Below are 25,790 nucleotides of genomic sequence, written 5' to 3' on the forward strand. Positions count from 1 at the left end.
TTTGATAAGGGGGATGACCACGGCAGCTTTCCAATCTTTGGGGATCTCAGACGATACGACAGAGAGGTTGAACAGGCTAGTAATAGGGATTGCAACAATTTCGGCAGATAATTTTAGAAAGAGAGGGTCCAGATTGTCTAGCTCGGCTGATTTGTAGGGGTCCAGATTTTGCCGCTCTTTCAGAACATCAGCTATATGGATTTGGGTGAAGGAGAAATGGGGGAGGCTTGGGCGTGTTGCTGTGGGGGGTGCAGGGCAGTTGACCGGGGTAGGGGTAGCCAGGTGGAAAGCATGGCCAGCCGTAGAAAAATGCTTATTGAAATTATCATTTATCGGTGGTGACAGTGTTTCCTAGCCTCAGTGCAGTGGGCAGCTGGGAGGAGGTGCTCTTATTCTCCATGGACTCCGTGTCCCAGAACTTTTTTGAGTTTGTGCTACAGGATGCAAATTTCTGTTTGAAAAAGCTAGCCTTAGCTTTCCTAACTGCTTGTGTATATTGGTTCCTAACTTCCCTGAAAAGTTGCATATTGTTAAGGGTTGCGTCAATTCAAATCTGGTATCAGGATAAAATGTGATTCAGAGTCACCGAATATACTTTAAGTATTTTTATTAAACTCAAGCGATAAATGGTAAATGCAATTTTCGTATATACGGGTTCACTGTATCACCATCACTGTATCACCATGCAGGGTAAAGCAGAGAACTGCTAAAATGTGTACAAACAACAGTTATTATACTGTGATAGAAGTAGTTCCAACCCGTCTGTTGGCCTATCACAGTAGAGGCTGAGCGTGGTTTAAACTTGCTCAGCCTATCGCAGGCGCTCAGGCTGGTCCCAGCCTCTTGGCACACCTTGATGTCCGGCGCTGTTGCTGTGTAGATTACGCTCCCACACCCTAGAGACTGAGGTCAGACAGTTTTGTAACACTGTTGGGCTATTTGCACCTGCATAGAAAGCATACTGTTCCCGCTCAAGGTTAACCACAGCTTCTCAGCACACTTATCTGGGGCACAATGTCACTTCCAGCACACACACACAGGCACCCAGGCCAACAGTTGCTAATATTATATCACATGTGATATAGTATTGGGTTATAGCGCAATAAACACAGATCCTCACAATTCCCCCTTTTTACACCCTCATGGGGTGTAACCAATTTATGTATCCATATACTGGGTTGCCGTTGAACCCAGGAACTTGAAACCTTCAATCTAGGAGGATAATTATTTTTAAGCAAAACAAGATAAAAAACATCGGTGGGTTTTTAGATTCCCCCTTTTGACACGCTTTGAGGGTGTCACACTCAGAATACAAAGATTAGAAGAAACACACCTTTATTGTATAAAGAATAAAAACCATCTAGTCCACCCTGCTACACCTAACAGGTACTAGGTTGGCTACCAACCACCCAAGAACTTTAAACCTTGACATAAGGTAGGACAACATACAGGGTAAAAGATTACAAGGATATATTGTGAAACAAAAAGCAATGAATTAAACTAAAAAGAAGCTATTTTTTATTTTTTTATTTTTTTATAGCAAACCATGGATCATCCTCTGCCAAGGCAGTCTCAGCATCCCCCCCGGGAGCAAGCAATGGCATCATAACCGCAGCGTGCACAACATCTGTAAAAGATTTCCTCAAACAGGGGATAATACATGCAGCACAGCACATTAACATAAGAAATACAACTATTAGGGTCAGAAATCCAGTAACCATCAATGCAGTGTACTCACCAAACCAGCCACCCAGCCAGGAGAACAGTCCCCCCTCCTCCACACCTGCAAGACCCTTCATCTCCACAGATAACTTTTCCAACCCGCTCAGAGCTTTTGAAATGCTCCCATCCGGACTGGTGTTGTTAGGGATAAACGTGCAACATTGTATAGGCTAACCACATATTATCCCTACCCTCATAGCCAGTTTCAGTCCCCAATTGGTCGCTATCTTAGACATTTATTACCTGTACCGGATTGGAGAGCTTAGGTGGTGGTGTGGAACCCGGTCTTGAAGTGGTGGAAGAGTTCGGCTGCACCCGTTCCTGCCCCGTAGGCAAGGGGGGGGGGCGGTCTTGGCAGCACCTTTGTTTCAAAGGAACCCATAAGATCGGCGCCAGACCGCTCTATCCCCAAAGTATATGTACCTGCATCAGAGAGCTTGACAGATTTTATGGTTAGTAGGATTTCATCACCTTTACAAACATCCTTCTGATTTTCACCCCTTCCCCAAATAATGGAGAACCTATCCACCTTGGTTGGGTCTCCTAGGCTATACGGGTAACCCCTTCTCCATTCCCAAAAACGACCAGAGTTAGTGATCATGTAATCCCAGTAATCACATTCCCCACCCCCCGTTGCAAAGATAAATTGGTTGTCGTTTATACCATGCATCTATAGTGCACTCCTCATTGAACCAGGTTCAGGTGGGTTTCTGCAAGTTCTAGACCAGTGACCTTCTCCACCACATCTGTAACACACAGAACTTTGTCCATCCGGTTGTGGTCCTTGATTGTAATAGGGCCATCCAGTAAAAGGGGGCTGACCGCCATATGCGTTTCTCTGGGGTGCCATCAATCCAGCCATGGTTTGTACTACTGCAGCAACCGTATCACTGGTATTCCCATCAGACGCAAGCGGGCCAGGCTGTGGAGTGCTGGTGAGAGGCATTTGTCTAGCAGGTTTGTCTTCAGCAGTTGTTTCTTCAGAACCTTTTTTTTGTAGTTGTTTCAGTTCCTCCTCCTCTTTTCTTTTACCTTCTCTGTATCTTTCCACATGATGCTGTGCGATTTCTGTGAATTCCATGACATTTTTTGCGGTGATTCCCACTACTTTTTCGCGTTCTGTACGAACATGTTCAGGCAGTCCCTTCATGCATTGTTCTAGGAACAGGTGTTTCATCTCGTTTTTGTCAGGTTCTGCATTCCATGCCTGTCTCCATAGAATCCTTGCTTTCTTCATATATACTGGCACGCTCTCTTCATCCCCCAGAGTCAAGGTCTTCATTAGCTGAGGTCTGGGTTGAGTAGGATATTTCCTTCTGATGGCAGCCCACATTCCATTTCGGTATTGATCAAATGGGGTCTGTATGGCGTATCTGCCTCGTAGACCTGCGTCAGTCATGAGCTCCCGGCATTCCTGATCTCCCATGCACCTGTTCATTACAGCCAGCATGTCACCCACAGTAAGATCATCAGCTGCAGTAAGACTATCGAAAGCCTTAACCCATCGACATCCAGACTCCTCTGGTAGTGGCAGACTGTCTATCAGAGTCTGCAAATCCCTGTGAGCCCAGGGCTTGTATACTGTCTGTCCACCAGGTATTTGTCTTAGTGGCATCATGTTTGCTCCTCCCAACCTGGTCTTGCTCCTGGTGTGGAAGGCGGGTGCGGCCTCCTGATCGGACCATACACCCCCCTCAAAATGCCCACATATGAATTTCAATTCAGCTTCTCCCTGCTGGTGATCATTGTGGAGCCTATCTATGCCCATCTCCTCATCCTCACCTCCTTCGTGGCTATATGCTCCCACATTGACATAAGGTCCTCCTTTCCTTGGTTTCTGTAGCTCCCAACTCTTTTTAGCCCGATCCAGCTCCTTCACAATTTTCTCCAAAATGTTCACTTCCTCTTCTCCTCTTCTTAGTTTCTCTTGTAGGTCATCCATGGCCCTTCTCCTTCTGTCTTCCGCATCCTGTGGTGCAGTTTGACTTAGTTCAGTCCAAATGGCTCCCCCTTCCACGGACCCATTTTCACTTCCTCCATCCATGCACATGCTTTCCATTCCAGCCTGTATTTTACTAAGGCTGGCTACTCCTCTACTCAGTTCTCTGGTTGCTTCCAATAGCACCTCCACTTCCTTTTTTCTTTTTTCAGTCACCTGGCACCAAACTCCTCCACTGCTGTCATCGTCTGGTCTTTTGTGATAATTTACTGTAGCATTGAGATCCAGTACGGGGGCCATTACCCGAGGGCTTTCATAGGGTGGGGGCGCCGTGGGGGTGGACGGGTATCTGGCCTGAGTAGTCTTTTCTTCTGTACACATTTTCTTAAGTTTCTCCAGCATAGCCAAGCCTATGCGCTCCTTCAATTTAGACTTCTCCATTGCGTTTTTTATTTTCCCTTTTGTTGGTTCTCCCCCCTGTTTCCACTCAGAACAGGCTTTATATGTTTTCCGCTTCAGCGTCTCCAGTATCCTACCAGGCTCCCCATCAACTGGGATACCAGTGGGCGCGGCAATGCTGCCCCCTGCTATCCATTCTCTATATAGTTTTTCCCCCTTCTTCTTCCAGTCCTTTCCGTCTTTACCTCCATTGACTTCTAGCGTTGATTTCAATGTTTTCAACACTTTTTCTACCTCTTGATTGACCATTATACTATCTGAACCTTATATGGTGTAACTATCAGGGTAGAAAATTCAGTTAAAAATTCAACTCAAACGTACACAGCGCTATATATTCAATGTTTACATAAACATTTCTACTTAAGCTTACACCGTATTATGCATTCATTCCAGTCAACAGTTCAATCCAAAAACATACAGCAAAAGTATTACAGCTTTACACACACATTTTACTTTAACCCCCTCAACATTATGAAGAATATTCAATGATACAACGCAGAACTTCTGGCCTGGGGGACTTTAACCAATTTCCTTATGGGACAAACCTGGTATCAGTGCGCCAACTTAATACCCAATGCACTACAATCGCTCGATAAACTTATCTTATTTCCAATATAACACAGGACTTCTGGCCTGTAATAGTATAAAACAGAACTTCTGGCCTGGATTACTATTCACTCAAACCGCCAACAGTACGCCCACCAATGGCTAATGTATTACACTCACTCGATTGATTCTATAATCAACCTTAATTCGCTCAGCAAGTTTATTAACTTACTCACACACAAACCGGTACGTACGCCGACCCACCTAATACATTACATACACGTTATATTGCCGTTCATCCACACTCACCCTAGTAGGTTCTTCGACCCACCCTCACACATATCAGTAGAACTTCTGGTCTACACACACATCAAGTAGAACTTCTGGTCTACCTAGTACATTGCATTCACTGTCATATCATTGAATACTTGGCCAATCAAAATTGCATTCACCACAACATACGCCAATGTGCAGAAATTTAGTTTTTTACAATAGGTGTCTGCTTACCTTTTTAGTTGACCGGTCTGGAGTTGTGAGACACACCCGTCTGACGACAGCAATGGTCAATCGGCCGGACAATCTCCAGCGAAGTCCTTTACCAGATCACTGTCGGGGGTCACCATGTTAAGGGTTGCGTCAATTCAAATCTGGTATCAGGATAAAATGTGATTCAGAGTCACCGAATATACTTTAAGTATTTTTATTAAACTCAAGCGATAAATGGTAAATGCAATTTTCGTATATACGGGTTCACTGTATCACCACGCAGGGTAAAGCAGAGAACTGCTAAAATGTGTACAAACAACAGTTATTATTATATAGAGGTTACCTAGCCAGTTAGAGGTTACCTAGCCAGCTACACTTTCAAACAAAGTCAACAACGCAGCCACTGCTAGCTAGCCTATTTCACCAGCCAGCAGTACTATATCATTTTAGTCAATAAGATTTTTTGCAACGTAAGCTTAACTTTCTGAACATTCGAGACGTGTAGTCCACTTGTCATTCCAATCTCCTTTGCATTAGCGTAGCCTCTTCTGTAGCCTGTCAACTATGTGTCTGTCTATCCCTGTTCTCTCCTCTCTGCACAGACCATACAAACGCTTCACACCGCGTGGCCGCTGCTACTCTAACCTGGTGGTCCCAGCGCGCACGACCCACGTGGAGTTCCAGGTCTCAGGCAGCCTCTGGAACTGCCGATCTGCGGCCAACAAGGCAGAGTTCATCTCAGCCTATGCTTCCCTCCAGTCCCTCGACTTCTTGGCACTGACGGAAACATGGATTACCACTGATAACACTGCTACTCCTACTGCTCTCTCCTCGTCTGCCCACGTGTTCTCGCACACCCCGAGAGCTTCTGGTCAGCGGGGTGGTGGCACTGGGATCCTCATCTCTCCCAAGTGGACATTCTCTCTTTCTCCCCTGACCCATCTGTCTATCGCCTCCTTTGAATTCCATGCTGTCACAGTTACCAGCCCTTTCAAGCTTAACATCCTTATCATTTATCGCCCTCCAGGTTCCCTTGGAGAGTTCATCAATGAGCTTGACGCCCTGATAAGTTCCTTTCCTGAGGATGGCTCACCTCTCACAGTTCTGGGTGACTTTAACCTCCCCACGTCTACCTTTGACTCATTCCTCTCTGCCTCCTTCTTTCCACTCCTCTCCTCTTTTGACCTCACCCTCTCACCTTCCCCCCCTACTCACAAGGCAGGCAATACGCTTGACCTCATCTTTACTAGATGCTGTTCTTCCACTAATCTCATTGCAACTCCCCTCCAAGTCTCCGACCACTACCTTGTATCCTTTTCCCTCTCGCTCTCATCCAACACTTCCCACACTGCCCCTACTCGGATGGTATCGCGCCGTCCCAACCTTCGCTCTCTCTCCCCCGCTACTCTCTCCTCTTCCATCCTATCATCTCTTCCCTCTGCTCAAACCTTCTCCAACCTATCTCCTGATTCTGCCTCCTCAACCCTCCTCTCCTCCCTTTCTGCATCCTTTGACTCTCTATGTCCCCTATCCTCCAGGCCGGCTCGGTCCTCCCCTCCTGCTCCGTGGCTCGACGACTCATTGCGAGCTCACAGAACAGGGCTCCGGGCAGCCGAGCGGAAATGGAGGAAAACTCGCCTCCCTGCGGACCTGGCATCCTTTCACTCCCTCCTCTCTACATTCTCCTCTTCTGTCTCTGCTGCTAAAGCCAATTTCTACCACTCTAAATTCCAAGCATCTGCCTCTAACCCTAGGAAGCTCTTTGCCACCTTCTCCTCCCTCCTGAATCCTCCTCCCCCTCCTCCCCCCTCCTCCCTCTCTGCTGATGACTTCGTCAACCATTTTGAAAAGAAGGTCGACGACATCCGATCCTCGTTTGCTAAGTCAAACGACACCGCTGGTTCTGCTCACACTGCCCTACCCTGTGCTTTGACCTCTTTCTCCCCTCTCTCTCCAGATGAAATCTCGCGTCTTGTGACGGCCGGCCGCCCAACAACCTGCCCGCTTGACCCTATCCCCTCCTCTCTTCTCCAGACCATTTCCGGAGACCTTCTCCCTTACCTCACCTCGCTCATCAACTCATCCTTGACCGCTGGCTACGTCCCTTCCGTCTTCAAGAGAGCGAGAGTTGCACCCCTTCTGAAAAAACCTACACTCGATCCCTCCGATGTCAACAACTACAGACCAGTATCCCTTCTTTCTTTTCTCTCCAAAACTCTTGAACGTGCCGTCCTTGGCCAGCTCTCCTGCTATCTCTCTCAGAATGACCTTCTTGATCCAAATCAGTCAGGTTTCAAGACTAGTCATTCAACTGAGACTGCTCTTCTCTGTGTCACGGAGGCGCTCCGCACTGCTAAAGCTAACTCTCTCTCCTCTGCTCTCATCCTTCTAGACCTATCGGCTGCCTTTGATACTGTGAACCATCAGATCCTCCTCTCCACCCTCTCCGAGCTGGGCATCTCCGGCGCGGCCCACGCTTGGATTGCGTCCTACCTGACAGGTCGCTCCTACCAGGTGGCGTGGCGAGAATCTGTCTCCGCACCACGTGCTCTCACCACTGGTGTCCCCCAGGGCTCTGTTCTAGGCCCTCTCCTATTCTCGCTATACACCAAGTCACTTGGCTCTGTCATATCCTCACATGGTCTCTCCTATCATTGCTATGCAGACGACACACAATTAATCTTCTCCTTTCCCCCCTCTGATAACCAGGTGGTGAATCGCATCTCTGCATGTCTGGCAGACATATCAGTGTGGATGACGGATCACCACCTCAAGCTGAACCTCGGCAAGACGGAGCTGCTCTTCCTCCCGGGGAAGGACTGCCCGTTCAATGATCTCGCCATCACGGTTGACAACTCCATTGTGTCCTCCTCCCAGAGTGCTAAGAACCTTGGCGTGATCCTGGACAACACCCTGTCGTTCTCAACTAACATCAAGGCGGTGACCCGTTCCTGTAGGTTCATGCTCTACAACATTCGCAGAGTACGACCCTGCCTCACGCAGGAAGCGGCGCAGGTCCTAATCCAGGCACTTGTCATCTCCCGTCTGGATTACTGCAACTCGCTGTTGGCTGGGCTCCCTGCCTGTGCCATTAAACCCCTACAACTCATCCAGAACGCTGCAGCCCGTCTGGTGTTCAACTTTCCCAAGTTCTCTCACGTCACCCCGCTCCTCCGCTCTCTCCACTGGCTTCCAGTTGAAGCTCGCATCCGCTACAAGACCATGGTGCTTGCCTACGGAGCTGTGAGGGGAACGGCACCTCCGTACCTTCAGGCTCTGATCAGGCCCTACACCCAAACAAGGGCACTGCGTTCATCCACCTCTGGCCTGCTCGCCTCCCTACCTCTGAGGAAGTACAGTTCCCGCTCAGCCCAGTCAAAACTGTTCGCTGCTCTGGCACCCCAATGGTGGAACAAACTCCCTCACGACGCCAGGTCAGCGGAGTCAATCACCACCTTCCGGAGACACCTGAAACCCCACCTCTTTAAGGAATACCTAGGATAGGATAAAGTAATCCTTCTAACCCCCCCCCCCTTAAAAGAGTTAGATGCACTATTGTAAAGTGGTTGTTCCACTGGATATCATAAGGTGAATGCACCAATTTGTAAGTCGCTCTGGATAAGAGCGTCTGCTAAATGACTTAAATGTAAATTATACTGTATAAAAAAATAAAAATAGCTTCTTTTTAGTTTAATTCATTGCTTTTTGTTTCACAATATATCCTTGTAATCTTTTACCCTGTATGTTGTCCTACCTTATGTCAAGGTTTAAAGTTCTTGGGTGGTTGGTAGCCAACCTAGTACCTGTTAGGTGTAGCAGGGTGGACTAGATGGTTTTTATTCTTTATACAATAAAGGTGTGTTTCTTCTAATCTTTGTATTCTGAGTGTGACACCCTCAAAGCGTGTCAAAAGGGGGAATCTAAAAACCCACCGATGTTTTTTATCTTGTTTTGCTTAAAAATAATTATCCTCCTAGATTGAAGGTTTCAAGTTCCTGGGTTCAACGGCAACCCAGTATATGGATACATAAATTGGTTACACCCCATGAGGGTGTAAAAAGGGGGAATTGTGAGGATCTGTGTTTATTGCGCTATAACCCAATACTATATCACATGTGATATAATATTAGCAACTGTTGGCCTGGGTGCCTGTGTGTGTGTGCTGGAAGTGACATTGTGCCCCAGATAAGTGTGCTGAGAAGCTGTGGTTAACCTTGAGCGGGAACAGTATGCTTTCTATGCAGGTGCAAATAGCCCAACAGTGTTACAAAACTGTCTGACCTCAGTCTCTAGGGTGTGGGAGCGTAATCTACACAGCAACAGCGCCGAACATCAAGGAGCTCCAAGAGGCTGGGACCAGCCTGAGCGCCTGCGATAGGCTGAGCAAGTTTAAACCACGCTCAGCCTCTACTGTGATAGGCCAACAGACGGGTTGGAACTACTTCTATCACAGTAGAGGCTGAGCGTGGTTTAAACTTGCTCAGCCTATCGCAGGCGCTCAGGCTGGTCCCAGCCTCTTGGAGCTCCTTGATGTTCGGCGCTGTTGCTGTGTAGATTACGCTCCCACACCCTAGAGACTGAGGTCAGACAGTTTTGTAACACTGTTGGACTATTTGCACCTGCATAGAAAGCATACTGTTCCCGCTCAAGGTTAACCACAGCTTCTCAGCACACTGGGGCAAAATGTTACTTCCAGCACACACACACAGGCACCCAGGCACCCAGGCCAACAGTTGCTAATATTATATCACATGTGATGTAGTATTGGGTTATAGCGCAATAAACACAGATCCTCACAATATCACGGGGGCTATTTGATGCTAATGCAGTACGCCACAGGATGTTTTTGTGCTGGTCAAGGGCAGTCAGGTCTGGAGTGAACCAAATTATATATATATATAAATAAATAAAATGCATGTTGCAACTACAGATAACCCCTTTAAGCCTATCAAAAGTGTGCAAGTTTGAGCATGTGTCCATTAGGCCTATGGATTTTTAATTTTTTTTATCTGCATGAATTAGATTGAGCAATAAAAGCCCCACTTTTATTCCATCGGCTGGGATCCACACTATGCAGCTGTTGCAAGAGCACATTTTTCACTGGCTGTCCACTGGTTTCAAAAACAATGATTGATAGGCAGCTTGACCATTTGAATTCAACCATTATTGGGTTCAAATACACATTTCAACTTGTGAACACCCATCCACAGCAACCACAATCAGTAAGGCGCAAATAGATAAATGAGAGAGCAGCAGTGTGATTCACATCAATGAGCTATGTAGATATCAGAATCGCCTTAGACTACATCACTGCTGTCATCCTTACCTCCAAGTGTTTATTCAAATTGGATAATCTTTGAATGCCTACAGCAGTCACACCATTGGAAGACATAGCTTGGACTGTAGCCTGTGTCAAAGATTTTTTTTCTCGCAAACATCCTTTCTGAATTTAAAAGTAATCCTCAATGTAATCATCTAGTTTAAAAAAAATATCTGTAATCTGATTCTAATATTTTTGCTGGTAACGTAACAAATTAGTTACCGTTTTTTGTAATCTCTTACATATAAAGGATTACATATAATCCGTGACTCCCCAACCCTGTTCAGATGTAGCCTGAATGAGGTGAACGTGGTGAATTGTGATGAAGTGTCATGCTCCGACAATTTAATCAGAAACCAGGATAACAACAGCTCATTGCCCTTACAACGCTGGGACAGCACAATATGATCCAGCTCTTTGGTTTGCGACCAACTCCTACAAATGACATTACATTAAGTGTCAAACAGATTGGATGAATCTATGCATCAGGTACTTGATGAAGTGTTAAAATGTGTATCGATACAAAAAGGAAAAACACAGTTTATCAACTGATTCCTCAGAGTTGTCTGTGGAAATTGTTTGTGCCACAGCCCACTGAAAGCAGAAAAGCAATGGCATTACATGTCAAAATGTTTGATTTGATTAATACCATTTACAGCCTAACCAGAAGGCCTTTCCATTTGTGGTCAGCATACTCTGCTTACCCCAATTTGAGCTGATCTGGATGTCTCTCTCTTTCTGCTTCAGCACTGACTCAGTCTCGAGGAGCCACGGTGGGATGCCAGCTAGGTGTTTGTACCTACAGATGGTGGAGTGGAGACGGGCTCTGGTACCATCACCACATCAGGAATTACCTGCTCCGTCTTGATGTCTTTCGATGGAGTCAGAGGAAGCTTGGAAAAACGCTGGACTTTCAGGGTGATCATTTCTGCAACCACCAAACACCGTTCTATGTCTGCTATGAAGGTCTCAATTTTCTGGCTATTTTCTGGGGGAAACAACTTTGTATAATTGTCGTACAGCATGCCAGGCTTCTTGTCATTTGTGCAATGAATCTGGTGATACAGTTTTGTCAGATCTCACAAATGCTCTGCTCATATGAGCTCTTGACACGAAGCCCAGAACCAAGCTAAGCAGGTGTTCAACTACAGCTTGTTACAGAGTGAAGAGCTTTTGGTCTGTGATCTGTGCTTCAGGGTAGATCCTACCTACAAATCTGCAGAATATGTATTTGAGGACAAACTCATAGTTAATAGCAATATCTGGACTCACTAAGACCATATCTTGAAGGACTAGTTTGTTCCCCCGGTGTACCAACAGTCTCTTATGGACATAAGTTACAAATTCTAAAACCTGCCTTGGTTCAAGACAGAGGTTGGCCATCGTTATCAACACTGTGACTCTTTAAAATAAATCTACCTTGCTCACAACACAATCAATGAGCTGCCAGTCATGCAAGTCTATGATTTTGTTTTTTGGGTGTCATTGTATATCTGAATGTGCAAGAGAGAGACATTGCACCACACAGTGTTTGAGTGAACCAGCAAGTCCTCATCTGTTGGAGTCCTATTCCTAGTAGCCTCCGATAAGAGTCTGAGGGTAGTGCTGACTGTTACATTGAGACTGCTGGGACCCTTAAACACATTCTTAACTTTAGCTGTGATCTCATCAGTAATGGTGTTGAGCAGGTGTGTGTCACCTGTGCTTAGTTGGTCAGTCAGGAGTTTAGTAGTGCCAAACAGGTGCTCTAGCTTCCTGAGCATGTTTTGGACAATCTTCTCAGCTGTAGGTATGGAAAATTAGAGGTGCATTCAACAAGGCTTCCGTTTGCAAACCCTCGCGGCTAACTATGTTTGTTTTCAATAGAGTTTGTTGAATGTTCCATTTCTGTTAGTTATTGGAAAAACTGATATGGATGCGGCAAGAAGAGCAGCTGTGCTTGCTGCAGCTAGAGCAATTGTGTATTTTTCAATTTTATTTTGGTCCCCATCTTATTGAAGCATTGCTTCCCCTACTAGCAGTTGCTTTGATGGGATTGGAGATGAGTCCTGGAGAATACCTTTTCAAACTGTTAGCAAACGTTCACGGTCAACATCAAGCTAACAGCGTTCGCAAATGTTTTCTATTGTTGAAGGGTTAGCTAACGTGCTAAATAGTTGCAAAGTAGCTAAAAAGTAGTTGAAAAGTTGCTAATTAGCTAAAATGCTAAAGTTATTCTGTGATTCTAATTTGGAACCTTTGGGTTGCTAGACGTTTGCCTTACAGTAAGGAACCATGACAGTTTACCAAAAGGCACCTAAAGGACTCTGACCATGAGAAACAATATTCTCTGGTCTGATGAAACTAAGATTGAACTCTTTGGCCTGAATGCCAAGCGTAACGTCTGGAGGAAACCTGGCACCATCCCTACGACGGTGAAGCATGGTGGTGACAGAATCATGCTGTGGGGATGTTTTTCAACGGGAGGGACTGGGAGACTAGTCAGAAATTAGGCAAAGATGAACGGAGCAAAGTACAGAGAGAGCTTTGATGAAAACCTGCTCCAGAGCGCTCAGGACCTCAGACTGGGATGAAGGTTCACCTTCCAACAGGACAACAACCCTAAGCACACAACCAAGACAACGCAGGAGTGGCTTTGGGACACATCTCTGAATGTCCTTGAGTGGCCCAGCCAGAGCCCGGACTGGAGCCCAATTGAACATCTCTGGAGAGACCTGAAAATAGCTGTGCAGCGATGCTCCCCATCCAACCTGACAGGGCTTGAGAAGATCTGCACAGAAGAATAGGAGAAACGTCATACCCAAGAAGACTGGAGGCTGTAATTGCTGCCAAAGGTGCTTCAACAAAGTACTGAGTAAAGGGTCTGAACACTTATGTAAAGTTCATATTTAAGTTTTAGGTTTTTAATACATTTGCAAAAATGTCCAAAACTGTTTTTGCTTTGTCATTATGGGGTATTGTGTGTAGATTGATGTGGAAAAATAACTATTTAATCCATTTTAGAATAAGGCTGTAACGTAACTAAATGTGGAAAAAGTCAAGGGGTCTGGATACTTTCCGAATGCACTGTCTATACTGCTTTGCGTGATGAACGCACAGCTTTCTTTCTGCATAGGTGTATTACAGTCAATTGAGCCAAATGTTCACTGAAAAAATATAAATGCAACATGCAACCATTTCAAAGATTTTACTGAGTTACAGTTCATATAAGGAAATCATACAATTGAAATAAATGTATTAGGCCCTAATTCTATGGATTTCACATGACTGAGAATAAAGATATGCATCTGTTGGTCACAGATGCCAACAAAAGAAAAAGTAGGGGCGTGTATTAGAAAACTATTCAGTATCTGCTGTGACCAACATTTTCCTCATGCAGCATGACACATCTCCTTCGCGTAGAGTTGATCAGGCCTGTGGAATGTTGTCCCACTCCTTTTGAATGGCTGTGTGAAATTGCTGGATATTGGTGGGAACTGGAACATGCTGTCTTACACGTCGATCCAGAGCATCCAAAACTTGCTCAATGGGAAAAAGTGTCTGGTGAGTGTGCAGGCCATGGAAGAACTGGGACATTTTCAGCTTCCAGAAATGATGTACAGATCCTTGCAACATGGAGCTGTGCAATATCATGCTAACACATTAGGTGATGGCGGAAGATGAATAACACAAAAATGGGCCTCAGGATCTCACCACGATGTCTCTTTGCATTCAAATTGCCATCAATTGTGTTCATTGTACATAGCATATGCCTGCACATATTATAGCCCCACCGCCACCATGGGGCACTCTGTTCACAATGTTGACATCAGCAAACTGCCCGCCCACATGACGCTATCTGCCATCTGCCCGGTACAGTTGAAACTGTGATTCATCCGTGAAGAGCACACTTCTCCAGCGTGCCAGTGGCCATCGAAGGTCAGCATTTGCCCACTGAAGTCAGTTCAAGACCATGTTGAGGACGATGAGCACGCAGATGAGCTTACCTTATCAGTCGCGCAAACCCACAGTTTCATGAGCTGTCTGTGTGGCTGGTCTCAGACAATCCCGCAGGTAAAGAAGCCGGATGTGGAGGTGTTGGGCTGCAGTTGTGGGGCCGTTTGGACGTACTGCCAAATTTTCTAAAATGACGGAGGTGGCTTATGGTAGAGAAATGAACATCCTGTTAACAGCTCTGGTGGACATTCCTGCACTCAGCAAGCTAATTGCACGGTCCCTCAAAACTTGAGACATCTGTGGCATTATGTTGTGTGACAAAACTGCACATTTTAGAGTGGCCTATTATTGTCACCAGCACAAGGTGCACCTGTGTAATGATCATGCATTTTAATCAGCTTCTTGATATGCCACACCTGTCAGGTAAATTGATTATCTTGGCAAAGAAAAAATGCTCACTAACAGGGGTGTAAACAACTTTGTGTACAAAATTTGAGCGAAATAAGCTTTTTCTCTGTATGGAACATTTCTGGGAACTTTAATTTCAGCTCATGAAACACGGGACCAACACTTGACATTTACATTATTTTATATTTGGTACAGCTATCCATCTGGATTTCCGTGTCTGTTTCCATTAGTACTTTTAGAATCTCTCAACAAGGAAGATGTGTAGTAATTTGCTTTTGTGTAAAGTAAAATTGTATTATATTTCTATTGAAATATTCGTTTCAGTTATAGGCAAACACGTTATAGCCCCCTTTCGTGGGACAATTCTGGTGTTGAGAGCCATTAAAACAACAGAATTGCAACTGTATGATCTTACATCCATTTAAACTTCACCTACCTACAGCAAGCACAATATTTCCAAGATATATCAGTTCAGTCATTCAACTATATCCATTCATGTGAAGTGCTAATCATTCTCATCCTCAGTCGCAATTCAGTCACTGTCAGTACATTGCATGAAATGCAAGGGATAAATCAAGTGTGTAGTGGATTTGTTTTAATTCTTCAAGATATCAATGCAGGTATTAATTTTCGCTTGTTCTGGGGAGTTTACGGTATTTAAAAATACTGGCTCTTGTATTCCAGTACTTTCGACATATCCAATACTGAGCTCACTACCGGTCTCTTTTCGGCTTCGCTGTGACAAGCATGGCTGACACTGGTCTTGTAGAAACGCTTCTTCGGCGGGTGGAAAAGGTGGACGGTGGTCTCGACAGTCAGGATGTTGCGACCAGTCTTGGTGTGGACCACCAAGCTATCGTCGGGGCTGTGAAGAGCCTACAGGCACTTGGTGATGTGAGTTTACCTGCCCGTGTTGAAGCGGAAGTCAAGCGACTGTCCACTTTGTTCATTCGGCGGAGAACTTAAGGACACAGCTGATGCTTAAACCGACTAGCAAAAACCTAAAACGGACCATTACCTTAACCCTAACCTAATTTTAATAAATTCTGTAATTAAATATCGGTTTGGGCGTCAAGCGTGTACTTATAGCATTTTTCTGTTCATTCTATGATGATGGGCGATTGGATAGGAAAGTGATGCAATAGGGACGTAAACGGGATCATGTTAGCCAGCCAGTTAGCAACCTTCTATTGTGAAGAATAAATCATTGTAGACCATGAATAAATACATAATTTAGCTACTCTTATTGAATACAGTGACAATGTTATTACACAGACTTGCATCCCTGTCAAGACACACAGAACAATGCAATGGTGACTACAATCCAAGGCAATGGTGACTGTTCAGTCTGATTGTTAAACTGCACTGCTAGTCAGCAAACTTGACTAAAAACTTTTAGACATTTTCAATATTAGCTTTTATTGAATCGTCATTAAGGCAATCTACCAACGTCTAATACACCTAGCTGGCTACTACTTGTATAGGATGGTAATTAATGGAAGCTTCTCTAATGTCAAACAGTTCTCCAGGCCCGCTACTCTTTTCTATTTTTACCAATGACCTGCCACTGGCATTAAACAAAGCATGTGTGTCCATGTATGCTGATGATTCAATCATATACACATCAGCAACCACAGCTAATGAAGTCACTGAAGCCCTTAACAAAGAGTTGCCGTCTGTTTTGGGATGGGTGGCCAGTAATAAACTGGTCCTCTAAAACTAAGAGCATTGTATTTGGTACAAATCATTCCTTAAGTGCTAGACCGCAGATGAATCTGGTAATGAATGGTGTGGCTGTTGAACAAGTTGAGGGGACTAAATTACTTGGCATTACCTTGGATTGTAAACTGGCATGGTCAAAACATATAGATTCAATGGTTGTAAAGATGGGGAGAAGTCTAGACGTAATAAAGAGATGCTCTGCTTTTTTGACACCACACTCCAAAAAGCAAGTTCTGCAGTCTTTAGTTTTGTCTAATCTTGATTATTGTCCAGTCGTGTGGTCCAGTGCAGCAAGGAAAAGCCAAGTTATGCTGCATTTGGCCCAGAACATAGCGGCACGTTTTGCTCTTAATTGTAGTCAGAGGGCTGATATAAACACAATGTATGCCAGTCTCTCTTGGCCAAGAGTTGAGGAGAGACTGACTGCATCACTTCCTTTTATAAAAAAACATGAATGTGTTGAAAATCCCAAATTGTTTGCATAGTCAACTTACACACAGCTCTGACACACACACTTATCCCACCAGACATGCCACCAGGGGTCATTTCAGTCCCCAAATCCAGAACAAATTCAAGAAAGCGTATAGTATTATATAGAGCCCTAATTGCATGGAACTTCCTTCCATCTCATATTGCTCAAATAAACAGCAAACCTGGTTTCAAAAAACAGACAAAGCAACGCCTCTCCCCTATTTGACCTAGATAGTTTGTGTGTATGCGTTGATATGTAGGCTACGTGTGCCTTTAAAAAGAAATGTATGTAGTTATTTTCTTGTCTATTGATGTTCTGTATAATGTAATTCTGTATTCTGTTTTGTGTGGACCCCAGGAAGAGTAGCTGCTGCTTTTGCAACAGCTAATGGGGATCCTAATAAAATACGAAATACCAAAATGTCAACTTTGAGAAATTAGACCGAGTCAATAAATTGGGAGCTGTTATTGTCACTGGATCTAAAATGAGCCCATGGTAAATGTATAATGTGCAGTGATAGCTAATTCATGATGTGTACACCAATCAGACCTTGAGAAGATGACCAATGTGTGGTCCTCTGCCTCAAGGCTCCATTATGATTCTGTTCATGGTTGTTTGTTTTCCTGCGCAGGTGATCTCAGCTGAGCAGCGCTCCTCAAAGCACTGGGAGCTGACTGGGGAAGGCTGTGAGATAGCCGAGCAGGGCAGCCATGAGGCCAGAGTCGTCAGCTCCATCCCAGAGGAAGGGATGCCTCAGAGTCAGCTCATGGTGAGAGGACCTGCAGGGTGCCTGGACAAATAATATGTACCATGATGTTATGTTTATTTGGATGAAAAACATCTGGCTGAAAGATGAAGAATTTAATTAAAGTTGATCTTTACATTGTGATTTTGTGTCATAGCAATATACAGTATATGCTCTCTACTTGGAGCATTGGGGCAGTGTTTACAGATTGTTTTGTCTCTATTTCTGTGTAGAAACTAGCCTTTGGGAAGGTGGGTTTCAGCAAGGCCATGTCCAACAAGTGGATCCGTCTGGACAAGGGCCACGAGGGCGGCCCCAGGATCTTCAAGACTGTGAGTTTATCTTCACATCTGACTTGGTGTGATTGAGTGTGAGTGTTGCTTTTATAATGGAGAAAATAAGTATGACACACAAGCATCAATTTCACGTGTGTGTGTGTGTGTGTGTGTGTGTGTGTGTGTGTGTGTGTGTGTGTGTGTGTGTGTGTGTGTGTGTGTGTGTGTGTGTGTGTGTGTGTGTGTGTGTGTGTGTGTGTGTGTGTGTGTGTGTGTGTGTGTGTGTGTATATACCCAGGTGGAGCGCTTAGAAGACTTGGTGAGGGACAAGTTGCTCCTGGTACAGAAAGGCCAGGCGTCTCAACTGGAGGAGAAGGAGAAGAATGAGCTGAAGAAACGCAAACTGCTCTCTGAAGTGTAAGAATCAGACCGGTTGATAATATTTGACTACTGTGAAATGTTAAGTATATGCCTAACTGATATCTACCAGTAGATGGCAATAGATGCCATTCAGCAGTACAACAGTGTTCAATCATCTGGCATCCAGGCATGTTCAGGATGTCCCAGTCACAACTAGCCTCAGCATAGTCTCATGCTGAGGATGTTCTCTGACTTGTTGACCCCTAAGTCTTTAGTTGAATAACAGCTGAGAAATGCAGGTTTGGATTAGAATATAAATTATGTCTTATATCATAGTTACATCCTACTTACATAATATTCACAGATCAGATGTGAGCCAATGTTGTCGCCTTGTCTGAGTCGAGATGTCTAGTTCACCCAATGATATGAATACCCTAACATTGTGTTTATATACATTATTACTAAATGAATGCACCAGCTAAAGGACCACAAGTACTTTTCTGGGTCCAGTCAGTCAGGATCCCAGGGGTGAGGTTAATACTGTACCTGGTGAGACTGTTGGCTCCGTCGCTAGCTCAGGCCATTGTTCCCCGAGGTAGCTCTGTCTGTTTCTCATTTGTCTCTGTCTGTCTGTGCCCTAAATGGCATGCTTCCAGCACCAGGTTTTGTTTGGTTTTAATATCATAAATGAACAGCAGTATGAGAACTCAACCCTGCGACGTTCCACGCGTCCAGAGTTTAGACGAATTGAGCAACAGATTGTTATTGTCTACTTCCTATTTGCTAAATAGTGTCCCAGGCCCTCACCACCACCACCACCACATGTTCCCAATCTCCAATGTTCCCTAAGATAACACCTCTTGTGGCCTTTGTGACTCATGTGATATAACACTTTCAAATGACGACATTTATGCAGTTTGAATGAGAATGATTATTTATTTCTGTGAATTTTAGGACGGTCAAGTCCTATTGGATCACAAAGGGTAGCTGTTTCAGCACCACCATCACCAAGCAGGAGACAGAGCTCACCCCAGAGATGATCGCTAGGTGAATCCTGCTCTGCTTTTCCTGTCAACTTTGTCATGGTCGCTCTATGATTGCTAAGATGGATGAGGGATTCCTCATTCTGTATCTCTAACCTGCATGCTGCTGCTGAGGACCCTGTCCTAAGGCAAATGTATGAAGTGGTTCATTCTCTCACAGTGATGTCTGTGTCATTTCTATTCATATCACTGCATGTTGTAGTCAAATTGGCAGTGTTTTCATTAGGTACCGCACATGATCCAATGAGTTTTGTTTTTACCTGGAAACTGCAGTCTCGCTCAAAATGCAGGTGATCTCTTGACCAAGCCTGGTTTTCATGTGAACAATTTGTTAGTTCTCGTAGTCCAAAATAGATGAATGAAAATGCACCTGGTATGCAATATCACATGAGGGGATTTGGCACAGAACTGTATTCAGGTGTCCCAAAAATTAAATGAGTGTTTTTGTTTATTTTCCTCCATGTTTTATCTGCACACAGACTTTGCTTGTGTTTGGCCATATATACTAATTAATTTGATGTTCTCTAGAACATATTATATGTTCTCCTCCAAATTGACCTTTCTCTGGTCTGTGACAGTGGGAGCTGGAAGGAGAAGAAGTTCAAGCCTTATAACTTTGAGGCCATGGGTGTGGCCCCAGACTGTGGCCACCTGCATCCGCTCATGAAGGTCCGCACGCAGTTCAGACAGATCTTCCTGGAGATGGGGTCAGTCGCCTATCCTCTATTCTGCCCTTGCAGGACACCATCAGTATACCCTATATAACTAATGTACGGTAAGACTAAGTTCTAAGACCTGTGTGTACTCACTCCTGTCTCCTTCAGCTTCACTGAGATGCCCACCAACAACTTCATTGAGAGCTCCTTCTGGAACTTTGACTCCCTGTTTCAGCCCCAGCAGCACCCAGCCAGGGACCAACACGACACCTTCTTCCTGTCTGGTGAGCGACTGGGTGTCTCTGTGTGTCTGGACTTGATGCCCAGATAAGATAAAAATGGTGCATTATCGATGATGCGCTGAAAGGGAAATCTGATTTCCTTTTTTTTTTTACCCAATTTTCGTGGTATCCAATTGCTAGTAATTACTATCTTGTCTCATCGCTACAACTCCCGTACGGGCTCGGGAGAGACGAAGGTCGAAAGCCATGCGTCCTCCGAAACACAACACAACCAAGCCGCACTGCTTCTTAACACAGCGCGCCTCCAAACCGGAAGCCAGCCGCACCAATGTGTCGGAGGAAACACCGTGCACCTGGCTCCCTTGGTTAGCGCGCACTGCGCCCGGCCCGCCACAGGAGTCGCTGGTGCGCGATGAGACAAGGATATCCCTACCGGCCAAACCCTCCCTAACCCGGACGACGCTAGGCCAATTGTGCGTCGCCCCACGGACCTCCCGGTCGGCTGAGACAGAGCCTGGGCGCGAACCCAGAGTCTCTGGTGGCGCAGCTAGCGCTGCGATGCAGTGCCCTAGACCACTGCGCCACCCGGGAGGCCCGGAAATCTGATTTCCCTCGCTAAAACAAACTCTAGATTTCCATTAGATATAACTAATCTGTTTTCATCATGTACCATCAGTATTATTTCCATTTAACTTACCGGTAACTGTGGCCCCTCCTATTATTATATTTCTCAGACCCAGCTCAGGCCCATGAGTTTCCCCAGGACTACCTGGAGAGAGTGAGGAAGGTCCATTCAGAGGGAGGCTTTGGATCACAGGGGTGAGAGCTAATCTTCCACACAAATGCATACGCATGGACTTACACACCCATTCACCATGACCACAACATGTTTTATTTTTTATAAAAATAAAATATTAACCCATTTTTCCCCCCAATTTTGTGGTATCCAATTGGTAGTTACAGTCCTGTCCCATCGCTGTAACTCCCATACGGACTCAGGAGAGGTGAAGGTCGAGAGCCATGGGTCCTCCAAAACACAATCCAACCAAGCTGCACTGCTTCTTGACACAATGCCCACTTAACCCGGAAGCCAGCCGCACCAATGTGTCGGAGGAAACACTGTACACCTGGCGACCGTGTCAGCGTGCATTGTGCCCGGCCCGCCACAGGAGTCGCTAGTGCGTAATGGGACAAGAACATCCCTGCCGGCCAAACACTCCCCTAACCCGGACAACGCTGGGCCAATTGTGCGCCGCCCCATGAGTCTCCTTGTCGCGGCCGGCTGCGACAGAGCCTGGACTTGAACCAGGATCTCTAGTGCCTTAGACCACTGCGCCACTCGGGAGGCCCAACATGTTCTAATTTTAACGCTGTCTGTGTTTGACAGGTACAAGTATGACTGGAAGATTGAGGAGGCTCAGAAGAACATCCTCCGTACTCACACCACAGCAGTCAGCGCTCGCATGCTGTATAAACTCGCTCAGCAGGTAACCCACTATCTACATTTGTTCATGCTGTCTTAGTATTTACTCAAATTAATTAGAAATCAATTGCATGAGGGTGATGTTACATTCTAACTGTGCAGCAATTGATCAACTCCTCTGTAACCATTTCAAATGTTCCTTTCTTTCTACCAGGAAAATTTCACCCCTGTCAAGTACTTCTCCATCGACAGAGTGTTCCGTAATGAAACTCTGGATGCCACCCACTTGGCAGAGTTTCACCAGATTGAGGGAGTGGTGGCTGACTATGGCCTTACCCTGGGTGACCTCATGGGCATCCTTCATCAGTTTTTCAATAAACTAGGTGAGGGCTCTACCAGTCAGGGTTGGGGTCAATTCCACTCATTCAATTCACTCCCAGGAAATGTAATTCAATTCAAATTCGAGGTCAGTCTTTGAATTCAGAGATAATTCAATATTATCCTAAACAATTCCACAAATTCCAATTAGAAATTACATTTCTTCAGGCTTTCAGGCTGATCATGTCACTGTTCAGACAGCCTAGCTATACTGGAAATATCGGAATACAGGTTGAAATGATTAAAAACAAATCCTACAGTTTTATACTATATGCATTAATTCCATTAACTGGGAAATGTAAAAATATTGAATTCCAATTCAATTCCAAAGATTAAATGTTTTTACAATTCCATAACTTAAAAAATGTGAATGTAATTCAACGTACATTCTCATGAATGAGGGAATTCAAGAATTGAATTGGAATTTCAAATTAAATAGGAATTCACCCCCACCCTGCTTCCAGTACCTCGTTCTTTTTTTAAATTGTATTTTTTACAGTGGGTTCAGTTGTCCGTACTGAAGTGGCCTCTAATGCATCGTAATGCCTGTAGTACAACATGAGCTTGTTTCTCTATCTGTCAGATATAGTATTTCTGAGAAAGTAAATATATTTTCAATTTTCTCCAGGAATCACCAAATTACGCTTTAAACCGGCCTACAATCCATACACCGAGCCGAGCATGGAAGTGTTCAGCTATCATGAAGGTACAGTTCTTGTGAATATCCTCAAACCCTGGAATTTCTCATGTTTGTGTGATATGTGTGTGTGTATAGGCCTTGGGCTTTTGTCTCACTCAAACCCAAAAGCCCATAGACAATGCAGTCCTATCTACACTGAATCCATCTTAAATTGTCCATTCCTGCTCTCTCCAGGGCTGAAGAAGTGGGTGGAGGTGGGGAACTCGGGGATGTTCAGGCCAGAGATGCTGCTGCCTATGGGGCTCCCTGAGGGGGTGACGGTCATCGCCTGGGGGCTGTCTCTGGAGAGGTGAGTCAATGACAAAGAAACACATTATCCTCTTCAACTAGCACTGATCCTGGTGATGTAATGGAATTGACTGACCGACATTTGTCTAATACAAGACCTATAATACACAACCCCTTCTGCCTGGCCTAGCCCACTTCAACACTCTGACCCCTGTCTCTAGGGCCGAGAATTGCCAGGGACCTCACGATACGATATCACCATACTTAGGTGCCGATACGATATGTAGTCTAAAACATTAGGAACACCTGCTCTTTCCATGACATAGACAAACCGTGTGAATCCAGGTGAAAGCTATGATCCCTTATTGATGTCACTTGTTAAATCCAATTCAAAGAGACAAGTTAAAGGATTTTGAAGCCTTGAGACAATTGCGACATGGATTGTGTATGTGTGCCATTCAGAGGGTGAATGGGCAAGACAAAAGATTTAAGTGCCTTAAACGGGGTAGGTACTAGGCGCAATGGTTTGAGTGTGTCAAGAACAGCAACGCTGCTGTTTTTTTCATGGTCAACAGTTTCCTGTGTGTATCAAGAATGGTCCACCACCCAAAGGACATCCAGCCATTGTGGAAAGCATTGAAGTCAACATGGGCCAGCATCCCTGTGGAATGCTTTCGACACCTTGTAGAATTGAGGCTGTTCTGATGGCAAAAGGGGCGGTGCAACTTAATATTAGGAAGGTGTTCTTAATGTTTGTTATACTCAGTGTATGTCTGCTGCAGAGAGACAAGCGAGAGCATGAGAAAACAAGTTTTGATCAGTCAGGGAAATAAGTGCTGAACAAATGTTTGCTCACTATTTAAAAAGAAGATGGAGAACAAGCTATAGGCAGGTACAGCTAACTAGTGCTATCTAACGCTACCTAGAGTAGCAAAACCATTTATTTATTATTAATTACAAATAAACTTAGATATCGATATATCATCCCAAAATAATATCACAATATGTAACTGTATCTATCCCCCCCCCATCACTACCCACTCTTGGGCCAGCTATCTCACTGGAATTGACTCACATCCGCTCCATATCCCTTACCTTGACCTTAACCCTCATAACCAGATGCACAGTCTCAACTGTTAGTCTACTTGAATGGAACATGGGATTTCAATAGGAAAATGTGTCCATAATGTGAAAATATACAATGTTATGCCTGTAATCCCAGTGTGATTTTCCATAGAGGGGTTAAAGGTGGACAGTAGTGTGGTCATGTCCCCAGATGTGCAGCCATGCTTCCAGCACACACCACCAGGCTGTTGGCACACATGTCGACAGGTTTACTTCTGGATTGTTATATCTGAGCAAAGCGCATAAAACACCATATCGCCTAATGAGCCTAGAATAATGGTTTCCTCAGATGCAGGTCAGAACTGACCATTTAGATATATTTGTGCTCTACTGCGGGTGCTTGAACCCTGGTGACACTGAGGACTTGTATCTATGAGAACAATCACTGTTAATGGCTATAGTCGGTGAGCTGGGAGGGACCATATCATCTACTCTGTGTAATCGCTCTCCTCCATCCCCTCTGTCCATACAGACCTTTGTCTCTATCACCTGTTTGTCCTCTCTTTCTCTTTGCTGTCTTCCACCTCTCCTTATAATGTACTATGTCATCTTCCTGACACGCTTTCCTCTGCCCTTCTCTGTCTCCTTCAGGCCCACCATGATCAAGTATGGCATCAACAACATCCGTGAGCTGGTGGGACACAAGGTCAACCTGCAGATGGTCTACGACAGCCCTGTGTGTCGACTGGACTCTTAGATTCTGTTCAGGCTTCCACTTGGACAGGCTTACATTACCATACACATCCCATCCAAGGCCCGTGTCATCAGGACCCCTTTGCTCATTAGTAACCATATGAACATTGAACAATCCCACGAACCCTTAATCTACCCTGGCCAGAGACTGCCAGAGAGACAGATCTGTCTGTTTAAGAGGGTGGGAAAGAGGACTTACTTTTCTCCTAATTTATGAAACAGTTATAACTCATCATTGGTCCTAATCAGCATCTATGCTTGTGCTGAGGGGTAGGTAGTGCTAGTACTGTGTCCTCTGCTGATGTGTGCACTACATCAGAGCATAAGGAACTTCACCAGTGAGTCTTTTTTAATTTAAACTTTAGAAAACTGCACAGCGGCTACCTTTGAGCTCCTATGAAATGAAATGAAATGCTTGTACAGTAAAGATGCTAACTTGAAGCCCTTTAGCCTTCCATACAAAACCAACCAACTCTGTGCTGTGTCCACTCAGTTCATGAGACAAATTAGAAATAGTCAAATAAAGATGTTTGAAAGTAGCATGATTTACGTCGTCAGTCTAATGTAATCACCATTGGTAATGCTGAGCTTTTGTTATTCTATTCTGGCTGTGCCAGGTCCGGTTTTAAACCTGTCAGAAGAACATTCTTGTTTTCCTCAATCTTATTGTGGCTGGTGCGTAACGTGGATTGGCGTGTTGAAGGATGTGTGCCAAGGTTTAACCCAGAGGATTTAGGAGTTATTTGTGTCATTCCAGTGAAGGTGGAATTACAAATCACCTTCATCGCCTCTAAGTCTCATGTCATCGTACACAGGGTAGATTTTTAGCTCTGTGTGCGCACAGGAGATAATTGGGTTAACACATTAGAGCACTTTGGTTGTAAGTGTAACCTAAAATAATTTGCTATGGTA

General features: G+C 44.8%; 1 protein-coding gene across 1 annotated transcript; it reads left to right on the top strand.

Moving 5' to 3' along the window:
- The first annotated feature begins 15,501 nt into the window (after positions 1 to 15,501).
- LOC139533112 (phenylalanine--tRNA ligase alpha subunit) lies at positions 15,502 to 25,417 on the top strand. The gene is made up of 13 exons (XM_071331330.1): positions 15,502 to 15,710; positions 17,642 to 17,779; positions 17,989 to 18,087; positions 18,329 to 18,447; positions 19,345 to 19,437; positions 20,012 to 20,140; positions 20,258 to 20,373; positions 21,066 to 21,150; positions 21,719 to 21,818; positions 21,969 to 22,137; positions 22,761 to 22,838; positions 23,007 to 23,121; positions 24,777 to 25,417. Exons 1-13 carry the CDS (start codon positions 15,564 to 15,566, stop codon positions 24,880 to 24,882), a joined length of 1,494 nt encoding a protein of 497 aa, XP_071187431.1. The 5' UTR covers positions 15,502 to 15,563; the 3' UTR covers positions 24,883 to 25,417.
- The last annotated feature ends 373 nt before the right edge of the window (positions 25,418 to 25,790 follow it).

This window comes from Salvelinus alpinus, chromosome 1, assembly GCF_045679555.1.
Source record: "Salvelinus alpinus chromosome 1, SLU_Salpinus.1, whole genome shotgun sequence".
Lineage (NCBI taxonomy): Eukaryota > Metazoa > Chordata > Actinopteri > Salmoniformes > Salmonidae > Salvelinus > Salvelinus alpinus.

Coding starts and splice junctions, on each gene's coding strand:
- LOC139533112 (XM_071331330.1), top strand. CDS start 15,564: ATGGCTGACACTGGTCTTGTAGAAACGCTTCTTCGGCGGGTGGAAAAG. Junction 15,711..17,641: donor GCCTACAGGCACTTGGTGAT/GTGAGTTTACCT, acceptor TTTCCTGCGCAG/GTGATCTCAGCTGAGCAGCG. Junction 22,839..23,006: donor AGTGTTCAGCTATCATGAAG/GTACAGTTCTTG, acceptor TGCTCTCTCCAG/GGCTGAAGAAGTGGGTGGAG.